The 20,208-nt window shown below is 48.2% G+C and overlaps 1 protein-coding gene across 3 annotated transcripts in view; it reads right to left on the bottom strand.

Annotated features, from left to right (window-relative positions):
- Nucleotides 1-14,938, bottom strand: part of LOC307027009 (NACHT, LRR and PYD domains-containing protein 12-like) — a 48,533-nt gene extending 33,595 nt beyond the window's left edge. For 2 of the 3 annotated variants that reach the window (XM_079695186.1, XM_079695188.1), the window contains exons 1-6: nucleotides 14,757-14,937; nucleotides 13,344-13,579; nucleotides 11,286-13,155; nucleotides 8,239-8,412; nucleotides 7,415-7,585; nucleotides 3,159-3,329 (exon numbers count right to left, since the gene is read on the bottom strand). In XM_079695186.1, the coding sequence (XP_079551312.1) occupies nucleotides 3,159-3,329; nucleotides 7,415-7,585; nucleotides 8,239-8,412; nucleotides 11,286-13,155; nucleotides 13,344-13,579; nucleotides 14,757-14,878 (2,744 nt within the window). In that variant the 5' untranslated portion in view covers nucleotides 14,879-14,937. Of the gene's footprint in view, nucleotides 1-3,158; nucleotides 3,330-7,414; nucleotides 7,586-8,238; nucleotides 8,413-11,285; nucleotides 13,156-13,343; nucleotides 13,580-14,756 lie in introns of all 3 variants that reach the window. The other variant, XM_079695187.1, reaches the window with a different exon arrangement.
- Between the last annotated feature and the right edge of the window lie 5,270 nt (nucleotides 14,939-20,208).

Genomic DNA, 20,208 nt, shown 5'->3' with positions numbered 1-20,208 from the left:
TTGCATCCAGGATTTTATTGCAGTCAGACAGGATTCGATGTGTGTGAGAGGGGGGTTGTGGGGGGATTTGGTGCTGAGGTAGATCTGTGTGTCGTCAGCATAGCAGTGAAAGTCCAGGTTGTGATGGCGGAGAATCTGACCAAGGGGGAGGATGTAGATGATGAAGAGGAGGGGGCCGAGTACTGAACCTTGGGGAACACCTTGGGTGACTGAAGCTGTGGTAGAGGAGTGATTGTTGAGGGAGATGAAGTGGGATCTGTCGGAGAGGTAGGACTGGAGCCACCTGAGTGCAGTACCTTCGATACCGATATCCCGGAGTCGGGTAAGCAGGATGGTGTGGCTCACGGTATCGAAGGCTGCACTCAGGTCAAGGAGGATGAGGATGTTGAGGGAACCGGTGTCAGCAGAGGTGAGGAGGGAATTGAGGACTTTGATGAGTGCCGTTTCTGTGCTGTGGTGAGGACAAAAACCAGACTGAAGGGGTTCAAAAAGGTCCTTTTTTTGGAGATGGCGGTGGAGTTGTTTGGAGATGATGCGTTCTATTGTTTTAGAGAGAAAGGGGAGGTTGGAGATGGGGCAGTAATTACTGAGGGAGGAGGGATCCAGACCGGGTTTCTTGAGGATGGGAGTGACAGCAGCAGTTTTGAAGGCAGAGGGAACGGTTCCTTGGGACAGGGAGGAGTTGAAAAGGTTGACAATGTAGGGGCAAAGGACGGGAAGGCAGGACTTCAGAAGAGGGTTGGGTAGAGGGTCAAGCGAGCAGGTTGTGGGTTTGGAGGAGCTGATCAGTTGGAGTATTTCAGGGGGGGTAACCAGAGTGAACTGGGAGAGAATGACGTGGGGAGGAGGGCTCGGGAGGTCAAGGGAGATGGAGGGAGGAATTGTGGCGGTGGATGTTGGGGGAGATGTTTGTGTCAGATGCAGCGGATAGGGAGTGATTAATGGCAGTGATTTTGTCAGAGAAAAACTGGAGGAATGAACTGCATGTGGAAGTGGAGGAAGAGAGGGTGTCAGCACGGGGTTTGAGGAGCTTGTTGAGGGTGGAGAAGAGGGTCCTGGGGTTACGGGAGGGGTCGATGAAGATGGTGGAGAGGTAAGCAGATTTTGCGGCATTGAGGGCGTCTCTGTAGGTAGAGAGATGGAGTTTGTAGGAATCATGGTGAACTGTGAGGGATGATTTCATGGTTAGGCGTTCAAGCTGGCGGCCGGTTTGCTTCAGTTTACGGAGTGCAGGGGTGAACCAGGGTGAAGAGGTTTTAAAAGTGACATTTTTCCTTTTGAGGGGGGCCAAGCTATTGAGGGAGGCGAGTAGGGTTGAATTAAGGTGGTTGAGTTGATCATCGGGTGAGCTGAGGTTCGAGTCCAGGGGGAGAGTAGAGGATAGCAGGTCGGAGAGGTGCTGGGGATCAACAGAGCGTAAATTACGGAAAGTGATGTTCCTGGATGGGGGGGGGCGGCGGACGGGGGAGGCGGTGGTGAACTGTATGAGTTTGTGGTCAGAGAGGGGAAAGGGGCAGGGGTGGAGGTCGAGTACTCTGAGGTTGGTGGAGCAGATAAGGTCAAGGATGTGTCCTTTATTGTGGGTGGGGAAGGTGACATGTTGTGTAAATGAGAAATTGTCCAGAAGGGAGGAAAATTCAGAAGCGTGTTTGCAGGTGGTGGAGTCCATGTGGATGTTAAGGTCGCCGAGGAGTAACAGACGTGGGGAGAGGGATGAAGCAATGGTTAGGAGCTCAGTCAGATCATAGAGGAAGGAGGGGTGTGGTTTAGGGGGGCGGTAAATGAGGATAACTGTCAGCGAGGGAGGGGTTTTGAAGGCGAGAAATTCGAAGGATGGTACTGAGGGGAGGGTGAGTTCTGTAGTCCGGATGTTCTGGTTGTAGATGACAGCCAGCCCACCACCACGGCGTGAGGGGCGGGGTTTAGTGATGTAATTAAAACCAGGGGGGGATGTTTGATTAAGCGAGAAGAAGTCATTGGGTTGTTGCCAGGTTTCAGTGAGCAGAAGGAAGTCGATGGATTTGTCCAGGATGAGTTCGTGAAGGATGTGGGCTTTATTGTTGAGTGACCGTATATTTAGAAGGGCAAAATTGGTCAAGTGGGGGGTTGTAGGGGTGGTGGCAGGCTGGAGAGGTATGAGGTTGTCTAGGTTAGCAGCGCGGGGGTGGGCATGAGAGGGGGGGCAGTGGAGCAGAGGATGGGGGCTTGATGGTGGGGAGAAATGGCTTGTTATATGTGTTGGGAGGCGGAGGGGAGTGGGATCCGCTCCAGGTATTCTTTGCAGCTGGGAGTGTAGGTGAGCGGGGGAGAGTGTAAGAGAAGCAGTAGGAGTTGCGTTCTGATGACGCGTCAGGTGTGCAACAGTGCGTTGCTTGGAGCAGATGGATGCAATGGATTGTCCGTGCTGAAGGTAAACAAAACTGCGGCGGGTGCTTCGGTGAATGTAGTGGGGTCGACGAAGGAGTCCAAGATGTCTGATGACTGAGATGGAAGACGGAGTGGAGGAGTTGGTCAATGACAGCAGCTGTGAGATGGAGTATTTCAGCATGATGACAGGCGGAATGGCTGGGAGCAGTGTGATGGCAGCGATAGCAGCGATAGCAGCTAGCAGCAGATAGCAGCAGATAGCAGCTTGCGGGCTAGCTAGGTTCACAGAGGTGGAGGATTGTTGTGGAGACGAGGAAGATCCACGACATGGCAGGAGGATGTGAGCAGCGGGACGGGACAGATGCACCCCAGAGATGAAGGCAGGAGGCAGAGAGAGTCCACGGTTGTTGCGTGGGACGGAGACAGACAGTAGGCGATGTAGCAGATAGCAATAGCCACCCGGCACGTTGATGGCTACGTGAGGGCAGCCGGCTACAGCCAGCAACGGAGGCAGAAGTCCAAAGTTAAAAAAATTGTTTTAAAACAATGTGGATTGCATTAAAGATGTGTAAATGCAGGGCAGTGGTCCAATTCGAAAGATTGAAGAAGGAATGGTAGTTGAGGGTGATATAGGGTGACAGAGGCGGAGAAGCGGCGAACAGTCAACGCCAGCGTCCTCTCCAGCAGCGGGAAAAGTGTAGAATATATAGAATATATATGTAGAAGAATAAGTTGAATAACTAATGAAACATGTGAGATCTCCAGCAGTAACAGAGAGTCAGTGAACTGACCTGAGAGTCTCCAGTCTGCAGTCTGGACTCTCCAGAAGATCTCTCAGCAGCTCCACTCCTGAATCCTGCAGAGCGTTGTAACTCAGGTTCAGATCTCTCAGATGGATGTTGGACTTCAGAGCTGAGATCAGAGCAGAACAGCTGATCTCTGACAACCTGCAGCTCTCCAGACTGAAAAAAGAAAACATGATGAGGATAAAAATCAGTTTATAATCCAGTCAGATGTTCAGGTCTGAAATGTGCAGCTCATCATTACTGCGTCCTAATCAATGATCTTTCCCTGAATAACAGTGACCGTCATTCTGTTATTGAGGATCATCTTTATATCAGCCTTCTGTTTATTATCTGTGAAAACTAGAGCTGTGAAACGATTACAATTTTTAAACAGATTAATCACCATTCGAACTATGTCCAAAATATGCAATTTCTTTATGTATATTGTTGTGGGAATGGAAAGATAAATGAAAAAAGGCGGATATATCCATTTCACATACAGTATGTATGTTTATTATAACATTTTTCTGTGTGTCAAAATGGGGGGGGGGGCTAGTGGAGTACTTCGTGACAGTGTGAACGTTGTGATCAGCTGTTTTAGTGCAGTTCTCCAGTGAAGGGGGGGAGTCCCCCTCCGCAACCGGTTGGCGTAGTTTTGGCACAATTCCGTTGTACAGACTGACGTTAACAGCAGCCCTTTCTGTGCACACGGAGACCGGCTCTGTCGTCCGGTGATCTAACCGCCTTCTGGAAAAGCTTCACAAGTACGTCGGTATGCAAAGGCGCTTTGTGACACAAGTGACGGTACGCATTTCAGATTACGCACATAACCTGCGTACCAGTTATGTGCACCCCTGTACTACAACAAAAGTATTCTCCGTCGGGACTTCCTGCAACAACACCACGCCGTTATCTTGATTCTGATTGGCCAGTAGACATTATCAAAGATATTCTATTGAGAAGACGATCACTACGTGACAAAAGTTTTCAAAACCGTTTCTGTTCTTCTCGGCGCGAGTTGGCGGACTTCATTTTGCTTACTTTAACATCATTTTTCATGGTGGGGCCAGCGCCATATAGAGAGAATCTTCTCAGATCTTCTTCTTCTATCTATATGGCGCTGGGTGGGGCTAAGCCATTTCTTGGTATGGCTGTAGCCTACCCCAGCCATACCCTGGCGCTGCCACTGGTGGGATGTATGGGGCGGGCCATTCTGCACATGCGTTAAATGCGTTAAATATTTTAACGCAATCAATACAAAAAAATAATTACCGCCTTTAACGCGATGATTTTGACAGCATTAGTGAAAACATGATTGGGAACTAGGGCTGCACGATTAATCGCAATCGCGATATCAGCTTGTGCGATTACATAACCGCAACAGGCTGCGATTTAATTGAATGATAAAATATGCGTGGTGAAGAGCCGATGAATGGGAGTCGGAGTGTTTAAAATGGAACTCCACACTTCATTTAACTACACACACAAGAACGTACTAGCTGCATGCTACTGTGAAGCTGGAACACTAACAGGGGCGGACTGGCCATTGGGAATACCGGGAGTTTTCTGATCAGCTGCTGGGCTGTCAGAAGAAGAGTAGAAAAAGAGATCTCCGTCCTCCTGTTTTATTATATAGAGTCGTTATTCATTTGTTTTAAAGCTCAATAAATAACAAAGAAGACCTTTGACCGGCACTTTTCTAATTTTGTCCGGAAGATTTAAACTTTAAAGGACATGTTGACCGGCGAAAGAAACTGAAACTCTGCCGCATGGTCCCCTCGTTCCTTTCAAGAGGCGGATAGCCGTGGGAACATGTTTCAAATGGGGGGTGCTGTGGGGATGACACCAGGGCCGGTTCTGACCAATTTGCTGCCCTAGGCAAGATTTTAGCTGGCAATGAAAAACCTCTCCAAAAGACCAATACACTACAAACAGAGAAACATATTGACATGGTGGACAGCTTATATAAAAATGGTTTCAAATGTATTTAGTAGGGATGTAAAGATACCAAAAACTCACGGTACGATAATATCGCGATAACAAGTCCACGGTACGGTATTTATCGCGATATTGAATAATAAAGGGAAGAAAAAAAAAATCAGATTTTTTTTTTTTTCAATAAAACATTTTTTTACTCGGAAAATGTTTTTTTATTACATAATAAATCTGATTTTTACAGCATTTTTGTAGGATAGCAGTATTTTAAAGTGTCAAAAACAAAGTGACAGTAACAGACTGGAACAAGAAAACCAGTGTTTTTGTACCTACTAGTACTACCAAACAAAGTAAGCATTTTCTTTATGCCACTGCATCTCACAAATAAACAAGGACATTTAATAATCAGACCCTGCAATAAAATAAATCAAGTTTCACTTTAGTTTTTCAAGTAACTCAACTCAAACTCACTAGTCACTCACTCAGCATCATCAGACAGGTTTTTAGGAATATGAGAATGTCCACATTTCCAGGTATTTATAAGCTGGGGTGTTTGGGCATTTACAATATCCCCTGCTCTGGAAACAACTCTCTCGCTTGGTACTGATGTTGCTGGGACACCAGTGGTCGCGTTAACCAAATATTTTATTTAACAATGACGGAAAAATCTGAAAGCAGTCTGTCATTTTGACAGATTAGAACAAACTCGGAACAGCACCAACGTTTCCCCGCAGCGAGGCTCTGGTGTTATGCCGTGTTATGCATGCCCTCCAAAAGGAAATGATATAGTTTCCAAACCGTACTTTGCCGTACAGATCAATACATGTCTGGGAGGTCTTGCTTTACGCTGTGCGCGTCCCGCGAGGTGCATGCACACACGGCATAACACCGCCCCCCCCCCCCGTTGACAGTTCATGAGCATGCTCTATCGTGAACTTTTCAGGCCCGACGGGTAATAAGGGATTATGACGGATATTTTACGATCCTGTCTGTCAAAATGACGGACAGCGAAAAAGTCTAACGCCAGGCTTATTGACAGGGCGAGATATAACTATATGGTTGATACTTGTCAATGTCTCTAGGTGTGTAAATGTATTCCTGTAAATACGATGTCCTTTTGTGTTATCTGTTGTTTTATTTTCATGTTGTAACCTACTTGCTGCCATGTTAGAGAGTTCTCTCTTGAAAAAGAGATCGATGATCTCAATGGGACCACCTGGTTAAATAAATTTTTTAAAAAAAAAAGTGTTTAAAAAAAAAGAAAGTGTTTACAGCGTCTCCAGCGCTTTCGAGCGGCAATGGGCGGCCGTGGCCCGACCTCTCATTCCCCTGATAGGTGGAGAGTTGGCCCAATAGCCGTAGCGCCACTTCTGTGACGACATAGAAGTGTTCAAATCTGGATCAGTCTGTATCATATCCGTTGCAGCCCCTTTTTAGAGATTTGGGTATGGAGGAAAATAGAGAGGGTTGTGTTTTCTGACACTTGGTGAGTTCCCTGGAACACCGGGGACACATATTCATTTAAAAGACGTACAAAAGTGCATTTTGCATGATAGGTCACCTTTAAATTGCCCTTAAGAAATGTATACAATAGCAATGAAAGTAACAAAAACAATGCAATATCATTTTCAGGTTCAGATGTCTTATTTAATGAACATGTGCATGTGTTCTTATATTTACTGGATAGTAGTGCAGAAAGTATGCAGAGAAAAGCTTTATTTTCAAAGAAGATATATTTTGGTATTTATTTTATTTTGTCAATTTCTAAGTTATTTTCAAACAGTAGCCTACTACTCAGATATTGTTGTTGTTGTATTTATTTATGATTCTTTGAGAAATACAGATCTCAAAATGATCATTTGTCTGTGCTCTTTCCTTTCCCTGACCAAGCACATATTACACTTTGTTCATTCAATCACAAATCACAATATTGTCCACAATAATCTCAATATGACTTTTTCACCAAATCGTGAAGCCCTATTGTTAATAGCGCAAAGTTGCCTTCTAAATAAAAGCATGTCTAAATAAAACATGAAGTTACGTTAAGACATATACAAATGCAATGAAAGTAACAAAAACAATCCTTTTCTGGCTCAAAAGACACAAATTGGGATATTTACATAAACTATTCATATTACAAATACATTTTTAACCAGGAAGGGAAGATTGACATGGATATAACCCATGTGATTTGCAATATCCAAATATATCGTATCGCAATACTTAGCATATCGTAGAATCGTTATACTATCGTATCGTGGCTTAAGTATCGCAATAGCATCGTATCGTGGGGAGCCTGGTGATTCCCAGCCCTACCCCGTACTGACCTGAGAGTCTCCAGTCTGCAGTCTGGACTCTCCAGAAGATCTCTCAGCAGCTCCACTCCTGAATCCTTCAGAGCGTTGCTACTCAGGTCCAGATCTCTCAGATGGATGTTGGACTTCAGAGCTGAGATCAGAGCAGAACAGCTGATCTTTGACAAACTGCAGCCCCACAGTCTGAATAAAGAAAACATGATGAGGATAAAAATCAGTTTATAATCCAGTCAGATGTTCAGGTCTGAAATGTGCAGCTCATCATTACTGCGTCCTAATCAATGATCTTTCCCTGAATAACAGTGACCGTCATTCTGTTATTGAGGATCATCTTTATATCAGCCTTCTCTTTATTATCTGTGAAAACACATCGAAATGATTGGGAACATAAACTAAAACATTTCTATGTCAGAAAGTAAACAGCCCCTCAGACTGAATAAAGAAAACATGATGTAAGTTTAGAAAACAAAGTTCCTGTTTGAAATAACTCCAGGTTTAATAATCTGTTCAGAGTTAAACAGGGTTTTAATGTCAGAGATGATTTAGAAACAATCCACTGATAATCTGGATCTTTCACTTTGATCAGATGTTTAACAACTCCTTCATCTCCCTCACAGCTCATCAGTACTGACAGCATCTCCACTGACTCATGGAGCACAGGGTGAGTCTGTGGAAGCTCAAACTCTCTCCCTCACACATTCACCTTCTCTTTGTTACTCTGATCAATATTCAGTCATTAGCAAACATGGAAGAAATAACAATTCAAATGTATTTGTTCAAATTCAGAAAATCATAAACACAAACAGATCTGTATGAACTGCAGTCAGTGAACTGACCTGAGAGCCTCCAGTCTGCAGTTTGGACTCTTTAGTCCAGAACTCAGCAGCTCCACTCCTGAATCCTTCAGAGTGTTGAGAGCCAGGTCCAGATCTCTCAGATGGGAGGGGTCCGACTTCAGAGCTGAGGCCACGACTTCACAGTGAGTCTCTGAGAGTTCACAGCGAGTAAGTCTATAATAACACATATATTACAACATGTGTTAAAACAAGAGGAAACATTATATTAACTTGAAGCATTTGATGAAAAAACATTCGATATGTTCTGATTGAGATTTGCTGTCAGTCCATTTTATATAATATATCATAATATATTATAGTAGAGTTGAATGTGTTGTCAGTGTGATCTGATCACATGTCTGTGCTCCTGCTGTCACTGACTGTTACCAAAAGAAACAGAAATGTAAAGGTCCCCTATCATACTGTTTTTCATCAATATATCACAGGTCTCCGACATATCCAGAGCCTGTCTCTGATTGGCTGAAACACCAAACAGATCATTGCAGCATTACCCATAATCCCCTCTGTTTCAGCCCTGTTTCCAAAGTGCTGATTCTCTGTCTGTTACTTTAGATGAAAATAAGGAGCCCCTCCCCACGCCCCTCTGAGAGACATTTGGCTACAAAGAACTCAATGGTGCTCTAGGAGGAGATTCAGGTGATAAGGGGGGGGGGGGGGGGGTTACCTTGGTTGGTGATTGGCTAATGGTTACACAAGCCAAAACATCGTTATGACATCACAAAGTGGCCAAAATCTGATCAGCTCATTTTCAGACAGGTTTTTATAGAAATGGATCAAAAAGAGAGAGAATCTTTGTTCCTGAAACTTTCAGAGTCTCTTTCCACAGAGGGGACACATGTTGATGTAGAAGAGACATGAAGAAGAGGGGACACATGTTGATGTAGAAGAGACATGAAGAAGAGGGGACACATGTTGATGTAGAAGAGACATGAAGAAGAGGGGACACATGTTGACGTAGAAGAGACATGAAGAAGAGGGGACACATGTTGATGTAGAAGAGACATGAAGAAGAGGGGACACATGTTGATGTAGAAGAGACATGAAGAAGAGGGGACACATGTTGATGTAGAAGAGACATGAAGAAGAGGGGACACATGTTGAAGTAGAAGAGACATGAAGAAGAGGGGACACGTGTTGAAGTAGAAGAGACATGAAGAAGAGGGGACACATGTTGATGTAGAAGAGACATGAAGAAGAGGGGACACATGCTGATGTAGAAGAGACATGAAGAAGAGGGGACACATGTTGATGTAGAAGAGACATGAAGAAGAGGGGACACATGGTGATGTAGAAGAGACATGAAGAAGAGGGGACACATGTTGATGTAGAAGAGACATGGAGAAGAGGGGACACATGTTGATGTAGAAGAGACATGGAGAAGAGGGGACACATGTTGATGTAGAAGAGACATGGAGAAGAGGGGACACATGTTGATGTAGAAGAGACATGAAGAAGAGGGGACACATGTTGATGTAGAAGAGACATGAAGAAGAGGGGACACATGTTGATGTAGAAGAGACATGAAGAAGAGGGGACACATGTTGATGTAGAAGAGACATGAAGAAGAGGGGACACATGTTGATGTAGAAGAGACATGAAGAAGAGGGGACACATGTTGAAGTAGAAGAGACATGAAGAAGAGGGGACACATGTTGAAGTAGAAGAGACATGAAGAAGAGGGGACACATGTTGATGTAGAAGAGACATGAAGAAGAGGGGACACATGCTGATGTAGAAGAGACATGAAGAAGAGGGGACACATGTTGATGTAGAAGAGACATGAAGAAGAGGGGACACATGGTGATGTAGAAGAGACATGAAGAAGAGGGGACACATGTTGATGTAGAAGAGACATGGAGAAGAGGGGACACATGTTGATGTAGAAGAGACATGAAGAAGAGGGGACACATGTTGATGTAGAAGAGACATGGAGAAGAGGGGACACATGTTGATGTAGAAGAGACATGAAGAAGAGGGGACACATGTTGATGTAGAAGAGACATGAAGAAGAGGGGACACATGTTGATGTAGAAGAGACATGAAGAAGAGGGGACACATGTTGATGTAGAAGAGACATGGAGAAGAGGGGACACATGTTGAGAAGAGACATGAAGAAGAGGGGACACATGTTGATGTAGAAGAGACATGGAGAAGAGGGGACACATGTTGATGTAGAAGAGACATGAAGAAGAGGGGACACATGTTGATGTAGAAGAGACATGGAGAAGAGGGGACACATGTTGATGTAGAAGAGACATGAAGAAGAGGGGACACATGTTGATGTAGAAGAGACATGAAGAAGAGGGGACACATGTTGATGTAGAAGAGACATGGAGAAGAGGGGACACATGTTGAGAAGAGACATGAAGAAGAGGGGACACATGTTGATGTAGAAGAGACATGGAGAAGAGGGGACACATGTTGATGTAGAAGAGACATGAAGAAGAGGATTTTGCACAATAGGTGACCTTTAAATAAATCACTTGACAATATTAGAGATGTATTTAAATGATAATAAATATTTGGATGTTTTGGCTTCTCTGAGCATCTGAACATGTGTTGCGAACACAAACACAATTAACAAACCAATAAAGTTTCAATATTTCAAACTGAATACCATCAGATGTTCTCAGTATATCAGCATTAAGACATGACTCTGTTATTGGTGGGAAATGATATAGATCTGATTTTAAACTCCAACACATTGTGATGAAAACGTGTGTCTGTTTGATGACAAAGAAACTACTAGAAAGTAATAATAACATCTTTCTGTGATAACTGTAAGTCCTGCTGTGTGGTGTGATCACATGCTGAGGAACCTCTAGAGTCCTTCATGTGTTTGACATGTCGCCTCCATCACTCAATACGAAGAGAGGAACGCTTCAGTTTAACTATTATTATAAATAAATAGAAGAACAGTGTTGGTTTATTTTGATCTCAGTATTTAAACAGCAGAAATGTTATAGTGTTTATTTGAATAATTAAACTCCTGATTAGTTTATAAAGTGAATCACATCTGGACTTACTTGGCCTTCCTGCAGTTCCTCACAGCTGGAATCAGTCTCAGTTTCCCCTCCCGTGATGTGTTGTACTGATTCAGGTCCAACTCATCCAGAACCTCCTCTGACATCTGCAGCATGTAGGCCAGAGCAGAGCAGTGGATCACAGAGAGTTTCTCCTTTGATCTGTTCTCTGACTTCAGGAACTCTGTGATCTCCTGATGTACTGAGAGGTCCTTCATCTCTGTCAGACAGTGGAAGATGTTGATGCTCCTGTCAGGAGAAATTTCATCACTGCTCATCTTCTTCAGGTTGCTGATGGCTCTCTTGATGATTTCTGGTCTGATGTCTGTGCGACCCAGCTGGCCTCTGAAGAGTCTCCGGAGGATTTTCAGACGCTTGCCTGTGCGACCCAGCAGGCCTCCTAACAGTCTCTGGTTGGACTCCAGAGAGAGGCCGTGGAGAAAGCGGACAAACAGGTCCAGGTGGCCATTTTTACTACTGAGGGATTTCTCCATGGCTCCCTTCAGGAAGACATCCAGGGATGGGTACTCCTGATCTCTGTTTTTACTGTTCTCATAGGGCCAGTCTCCCTGCAGGAAGTCCTTCAGTACCTCTGTGTCTCCGTTGGTGTAACAGTGCAACATGTAGACTGCAGCCAGAAACTCCTGAACGCTCAGATGAACAAAGCAGTAGACTGTTTTCTGGAAGATCACACTCTCTCTTCTGAAGATCTCTGTACAAACTCCTGAGTGCACCAAGGCCTCGGTGACACCAAGACCACAGCGCTGCAGGTCTTCTTGGTAGAACATGATGTGTCCTTTCTCCAGATGTTCAAACGCCAGCCTCCCCAGCTTCAGAAGAAGCTTCCTGTCAGCCTTCGTCAGCGGCTGTGGACTCGTCTCATGTCCCTCTTCATACTTCTGCTTCTTCCTCTTGGTCTGGACCAGCAGGAAGTGTGAGTACATTTCAGTGAGGGTCTGGGGCAGCTCTCCTCTCTGGTCTGTAGTCAACATGTGGTCCAGAACTACAGCAGTGATCCAGCAGAAGACTGGGATCAGACACATGATGTGGAGGCTCCTGGAGCTCTTGATGTGAGAGATGATTCTGCTGGACAGGTCTTCATCACTCCATCTCCTCCTGAAGTACTCCTCCTTCTGGGCGTCAGTGAAGCCTCGTACTTCTGTCACCCTGTCCACACACTCAGGAGGGATCTGATTGGCCGCTGCAGGTCTGGAAGTTATCCAGACGAGAGCCGAGGGAAGCAGCTTCCCCCTGATGAGGTTTGTCAGCAGCACGTTGGCTGAGGACTGCTGAGAGACATCAGACACAACCTCATTGTTTCTGAAGTCCAGAGAAAGTCTGCTTTCATCCAGGCCGTCAAAGATGAGCAGCACTTTGCAGACAGCCAGCTGCTCTGCTGTGACCTTCTGTAAGGTTGGATGGAAAACATGGAGCAGCCTGAGAAGACTGTACTGCTCACCTTTGATCAGGTTCAGCTCCCTGAAGGAGAGCGGGATCACCAGACTGACATCTTGGTTTCCCAAACCCTCGGCCCAGTCCAGAGTGAACTTCTGCACTGAGAAGCTTTTTCCAACTCCAGCGACTCCGTTGGTCAGGACCGCTCTGATGAGAGTCTGTTGGTCAGGTGAGGCTTTAAAGATGTCCTGGCACTTGATTGGAGTGTCATGGAGGGTCTCCTTCTTGGAAGCTGTCTCCAGCTGCCTCACCTCATGTTGGGTATTAACCTCTTCACTCAGGCCTTGTGTGATGTAGAGCTCAGTGAAGATGCTGTTGAGGAGGGTTTCACTTTGATCAGTTCCTTCAGTCACACGTTCACATCTCCTCCTCAGACTGAGCCTATGTTCATCTAGAACCTCCTGCAGACCACTATCTGCTGGAAGAGAAGGGAACAGGAGAGAATCAGGAAATGCTTTTGAGAATCTAACAATCAAACTAATAAAAACAGACAGAGTTGAAATGTTTTGCAAACAGCTGAATGTCTCTGCTCTACAACAGAATACCTCATCCAGACCAAAGGAACCAGGAAGAGGAATAAGACGCTGCATGAGTTCGGCCTCTTACCTCGTACAGAGCTGCTCTGACTGGCTGTCTGCAGGCCAGCTCTGGTTCTGGATCTTTCTCCACACTGGGGACAGGAGGGGTCTCCTGATGGAGGTCTCTGCTCCCAGTATGAGGTGATGCACTGTCTGCAGAACCAGTGTCCACAGCTGGTAGAGACTAGATCCTTCAGGACGTCCTGACACAGAGCACAGCTGGACAGCTGCTCCTCCACAGGAACACCACTCTTCCTCTTCCCTCTGTGGAGATGAGCACATCCTTTATAGCACTTTAGGGGAGCTGATTATCACCAAAGGTACAACAAGGGGGAACATTCTAGTTTGATATTTAAAAAAAGGTCTAAACAATATACCTTTGTGATCAGGTAGATAGCTTACAATTCACATGATCATGAAACCAAAGAGCATCCTGTCTGGATTCATGACATCCCCCAGAGGAGCACAAGTTCACTGCATCTACTAAGACACACAGCTGTATTAACCTGGTGCTTTATAAACCCAACTTACAGAGAATCTGCTGTGAATTCAGAGCAATAAACATCTGGAAAGGATGCCTAAATAACAACAGAATGATACTGATTTGATCCTGAGTTAAAGCTTTGTCAGGTCTGTCTCCAACACAACGAGCATCAACATTTACAAATGTTTGTTTTCTGAATGAGATGGGTTTGATTAAAGCTAGGCTAACATTGTAGCTGCTCCATCAGCCCTCAGGAGAACTTCATGTAGTCATACGTACAGCAGTGACTATATTGTTAGCACCACAGACAGTCTCTGGTTTAAACAGGAACATGAATAACCCTGATTAAATATGAGCTGCTGTAGAGCTCTGTTCTCCTCTCTGATTCCCCTCAGACCGTCAGAGACCACAGGAGCACAATCTCAACACTGACAGCTTTTTGTAACAGAGCGTCACAGACTTTACACTCAAGTTGAAATGTGTCACGCTGCACGAATACGCAGGTGATATGAATTTCCCATCTTCACTTCCTCCGTGTTTCCAGGCACGGATCTGGGTCTTTGCATTGACTCTACATGTAATCTCTTAAACTCTGTTATATCTGCTAATGCTAAACTCAACCAGCTCACCAGGTTGTTACTATTATTAATAATCATCTTAAAAAGACATATCATAAACATGCCCAAGTCGTTAAATAATGTTTTGGATGATATATATTTAGTTTTTAAATCAGTATTTATCAACATGTTTACTATTTAAAACCATTTTATACCACAGATACAATGATAATATAATTGCATATTGAATTATCATCAAATAATGTTAGCTTGCTGTACTCTGCTGCGTGTTTCCTTTACAAACTGCTCACAGGATATCATTAAAGAACAGTTTAATAAATTAGATTACATAAAAACTGAATCCTCTTCAGGTCAGGTTACAGTAGAAACAGACTCTTACTTTGTGTCTGAGGGTCCAGGTTCATCACTGAAGTTTATAGGTTTGCGCATAGACCGGTCACTCTTCAGAGACAGACAGCTGGGGACTGGAGACTCTGCTCTCTGTCTGTGGAAACAACACATGTTTTAAACATCATTAGTTTATTTAAAGAGCAGATTTTGATCTATGACTGTTCACCTGATTAAAGATGTTTAGAGTTTTTGAGTCTTGATTGTGGGTTTCTGTTGTTAAAATTCATTTGAGTGTGAAACGTTTTACATATTTGTATTTGATTGGCTTAATTTAACACAAAGTCCAACATGTAGAGTGTGAGGATGATTTCACTGGTAGATCATTTACTATTGCTGTGAAGTCAAACAGAGCCTGAGGCTATAATAATGATAAAATAAATACAGATTACAATTAGTCGAAAAATAATATATATAAATACATTATCAATAAAAACATAGATTAATTTTAATAAGAAATTAAATCATTAGTGAAGAGTTTATCGCCGGCCACTAGAGGGCAGTGTCACTGCTGTCGCTGCCCGGTTATGCCGTGCTCTGACCCAGTAGTGCCGAGCGGCCATTTTAGTTCAAACATTGTTCATTCACTCCGCCTCGAGTTGAGACGTTCGTCCACTCATTCATGTCAGACTGTTTCCACTATTATATTATACTATATATTATACTATATATATATTATACTATTATACTACTATACTCTGTTTCGTAGTATATATTTGTGTTGATTAAATTGCATGGATGTAATACTTTGTCAGCTTATCTTGCTGCATTACTCTGTTTCAGGGTGTCGTCATCCTTGTCAATAAATGACCGAAACTGACATTGAGGAGTGTGTTTCTTCATGACGACACCATGGTCGTTGTTGGATGCCCTGTCCCCGGCTGCGAGTTCAAATCCGATGACTTTTCTGAAGCACTCGTCATTGCTATATTGACGATTCATGGATGTAGCCATCAGCACGCAACGCCTGTCATGGCCGCGCCAGCCCAGGCCCCAGCCCCTCACGGCCCGAGACTCGATCGGCCCAAAGTTGATGTGGGCGTGTCAATAGAGGAATGGAACGTGTTCATCCGCCGTTGGAACGTATTCCGCGCCGGCTCAGGCATAGGGGACGCACAGGCCCCCTTCCAGCTGTTTCAGTGCGCTGGGCCTGTACTTGGAGACAGCCTGTTGAAAGCCGTCCCCGACGCCGCTTCCGGACCCTTGCCAGACCTGATCACCGTCATGCGTTCCCTAGCTGTCATCCCAGTTGCTACATGCGTCCTGCGCACCGAACTACTTCAGTTACGCCAGGAACGCGATGAGACATTCCGCGCATTCGCTGCCAGAGTGCGGGGTAAAGCAGAGACATGCGTATATAATGCGGTATGCGAGTGTGGTAAGGACGTGGACTATACCGACCACATTATCCGCAATGTGCTGCTCAATGGCATCTATGACTCGGACATACGCCGCGAGACGCTGGGGATAACTGACGTCCTGGTCAAGCCAGTTAACGACGTGATTGCAGTCGTCGAGAACAAAGAGATGGCCCGTAACGCTCTCCCGTCGTCCTCCCTATCAGCCATGTCGTCATTCCGGCGCCTGAAGACGACTCCACAGGCGAGCCCCGCCCCGAGCCCTGCGGACGGGGCTAAACGTGCCTCGTGCCCGGAATGTAAGAGCTTCTTTAACGTCTTCACGGAGGGGCCTCGTGGGTGGAATCCTAAGCCTCACCAGGTGTGCATCGGCTGCTACAGGGCCCGCCGACGACAGAGGCGTCAACAGCCGTCATCCGACAGTCAACAGGCCGCCATGGGGTCGGAGCTGGTATCCCAGGTCTCGTCGGTGCAAGCTGGAGCCCGCCCTGGCCGACGTCGCGGGAGCCTTCGCCGACGCCGCGCCCCTACGTCGCACGGCTGTGTCGACAGGCCTGCACCTATCAGACTCGAGAACCACATCTTCTCCAAGGGCGAATGGAGGCGAGCCAGGCTGAGAGACCACCCCCGGGCATTAATCACCATCCCGATGGACATGCCAGTCGGGCTGAGGGATGGCACCAGCAACCGGGGCTCGGCCGACAGAGCTCGAATATCTGCCGTCGCGGAGACTGGTGCGCAGTCGGACCTTTGGTCTCTGGAGGAGTTCCTGGCCTGCGGTTTCACGCGGGACGACCTGCGACCCGTCAGCCTCAGCCTGTCGGCCGCCAACCGCTCCCCTATAGCCATCGAGGGAGCGTTCTTCGCTAGTCCCTCGACGACCTGCAGCGGGGGGCGTACTATATCCTGCCGTTCCATGGTATACGTGAGCAGCTCAGTCCGGGCCATGTACCTCTCCTACGAATCGTTGCTCAACCTCGGCCTCTTGCCCGTTAACTTCCCGTCGGACGACGTTGCAAGGGGGCCCAAGGACAGGCGTAGCCCTGACACGGCTGACACACTAGTCCAGCCCCTGTCCATCAATGCGACGAGGTCAACCAACGGCGGCTGCGTGGGGCCAAGTGACCCCCGGGACGCCCAGTGCTCATGTGCTCAGCGCACGGTCCCCCTGGTGCGCCCCGCAGCACTCCCGTTCCCTTCTACGCCAGAGAACAATAACCGGATGAAAGGTTGGCTACTCGGGAGATATGCCTTGTCGACATTCAATACTTGCCCCCATCGGGCACTACCATGCATGGAGGGGCCACCTATCGAGATGCACGTGGACCCCGCAGCTACGCCTAAGGCATGCCACACCGCGGCTATGGTGCCTCTACACTGGCAGCGGAGGGTTTACGATGACCTCCTGCGGGACGAAGCCCTTGGGGTCATTGAACGCGTGCCATACGGCGAGCCGGTGGCGTGGTGCCATCGTATGGTAGTCACTCGGAAGCACGACGGTTCCCCCCGCAGGACCGTGGACCTCTCCCCCCTCAACAAGTTCTGCCAACGTGAGACCTTCGCCACTGATTCCCCGTTCCACCTCGCACGCTGCGTCCCGAAGGGCACCTGGAAGACCGTCACGGACGCCTGGAACGGCTACCACAGTGTTCCCCTGCGTGAGTCGGATCGCCACCTTACTACCTTCATCACGCCCTTCGGCCGTTGGCGCTACACCAGGGCACCACAGGGTTTCCTGTCGTCAGGGGATGGTTACAACCGTCGGTTTGACGCCGTCCTCTCGGAGTATGAACGCAAGGAACGTTGTGTGGATGACACCATCCACTATGACACCGATCTGGAGCAACACTGGTGGAGGACCATCGACTTCCTGACGCGTGTCGGTCGGTCGGGCATCGTGTTGAATCCGGACAAGCTTCAATTTGCGGAGAGGTGCGTCAACTTCGCTGGCTTCAGGGTGTCGGAATCTACTATCGAACCGCTCCCAAAATACTTGGACGCCATCCGGGACTTCCCCACCCCAGGCTCCACGACGGACATCAGGAGTTGGTTCGGCCTTGTCAACCAGGTTGCTAACTACGCCCAGTTGCGTGACACGATGGGTCCATTTAAGCCGTTCCTCAGCCCATGCTGTGTGTTCCTATGGTCCCCCGTTCTGGAGGAGGACTTCCAGACGTCCAAGCAAGCCATAATGGAGGCCATCCACGAGGGCGTGGAGATCTACGACATGCAGAAGCGTACCTGCCTCCGCCCTGACTGGCCCATGCATGACATTGGCTACTTCCTGCTCCAGCAACATTGTCACTGTGCCTCGGGCATACCGGACTGCTGTCCAGGAGGGTGGAGGATCACCCTTGCGGGCTCGCGTTTCCTGTCCCCTGCGGAGCAGCGCTATGCGGCCGTCGAGGGAGAGGCCCTAGCTGTGGCCTGGGGCCTGGAACAGACGCGGTACTTCACGCAGGGGTCCGACAACCTCGTCGTGGTCACCGACCATAAGCCGTTGGTGAAAATCTTTGGCGACCGTACGCTGGATGAGATCACAAACTCGCGTCTGTTTAGACTCAAGCAGCGCACCCTCCCATTGTGCTTCGACATTGTGCATCTGCCTGGCAAGAGCAACTATACCGCTGATGCCACGTCGAGGCATCCTTCCCCCTCGGGTTCAGCGAACGGCCTCTCATTGGGGCTGCCGAGCGGGCCTGACGCCGTGGAGTCAGCACTCATGGCCTCCATCCGCGACGACGCACGGGAGCTCGGAGCCGTCTCTTGGCCCCTCCTCGCACGGGAAACAGCGGCTGATGGATGCCTCGGCCACCTCCTCCAACTCATCGAGCAGGAGGGTGGGATTGACGTTAACGACCCTGCCACGGCGAGTCTGTCATCGGTCTGTGAGTCCGTCTACGCCCAGGACGGCGTCCTGCTCTATTGGGACCGCGTCGTGGTTCCCCCGTCCCTCCGTGGGAGGGTCCTTCGGCATCTCCATACCGCTCACCAGGGGACCTCAGCTATGGGGCAGCATGCCCGAGCCATAGTTTACTGGCTCGGGATGTCCGGGGACATTCAGGCCACCAGGGTGCAGACTGCAACCGCAATGCTCCGTCACAGGCGGCTACACCCCCCCATCCACGCCATTCGAGGCGGTGTTTGCTGACTTCTTCGACTATGGGGGCCGTCACTACCTAGTTGTCGGGGATCGGCTCTCGGGCTGGGTAGAGGTCCTGAGCTCTGCGGCGGGTACTGCCCTGGCGGGCTCAGCTGGCCTGGTCCAACACCTCCGGTCGTTCTTCGCCACCTTCGGCGTACCGGAGAAGCTCTCGAGCGACGGTGGTCCGGAATTCAAGGCGAGCCACACTGAGGACTTCCTCCGCTTATGGCACGTCAAACACCGTGTGTCTTCCGTTAGCTTTCCGCAGTCGAATGGGAGGGCGGAGGTTGCGGTTAAGACTGCTAAGCGCCTCTTGATGTCCAACACCGGCCCGTCGGGCAGCCTTGATCAGGACCGCTTCCTGCGCGCTATGCTGCAGTTGCGTAACACGCCTGACCCGGACTGCGACCTCTCGCCAGCACAGATCATCCTCGGCCGCCCCCTTCGTGGCTCGCTCTCCTTCGTGAACCGCCTCGAGAAGTTCTCGAACCCGCATATCCGCCTGCTATGGCGCGAGGCATGGGCGGCGAAGGAGGACGCCCTTCGGACCCGTATGCCCCGTACCACCGAGTCTCTGGGGACTCACTCGAGACCGCTCCGCCCATTGGCACTCGGCGAAAGGGTATTCCTCCAGAACCGGCAATGCCCGAGCCCCCACAAATGGGACAGGTCAGGGATCGTGGTGGAGTCGCCGGGCCACGACCAGTATCGGGTCAGGGTTGACGGTTCGGGACGTCTGACACTGCGCAACCGGTGGTTCCTCCGTGCCTACACGCCGGCCACACCCTGCGCCCGTGAGCAGTCGGCTGCGCCGTCGCCGCCGCCCGCTGCCCTGGGTCATCAGCCCCCACCTATCCACCCGGGCTGGGCGACGCCCCAGGGGATTGCTCAGCGGCCGGCTGTCGGGCCCCGCGACTCGGCTATTGGCGCTTCCCCACCGA

Source organism: Notothenia rossii, assembly GCF_949606895.1.
Source record: "Notothenia rossii genome assembly, contig: scaffold_124, whole genome shotgun sequence".
Lineage (NCBI taxonomy): Eukaryota > Metazoa > Chordata > Actinopteri > Perciformes > Nototheniidae > Notothenia > Notothenia rossii.
The sequence above is the reverse complement of the archived record's forward strand: the minus strand, read 5'-3'. Positions and strand labels throughout refer to the sequence as shown.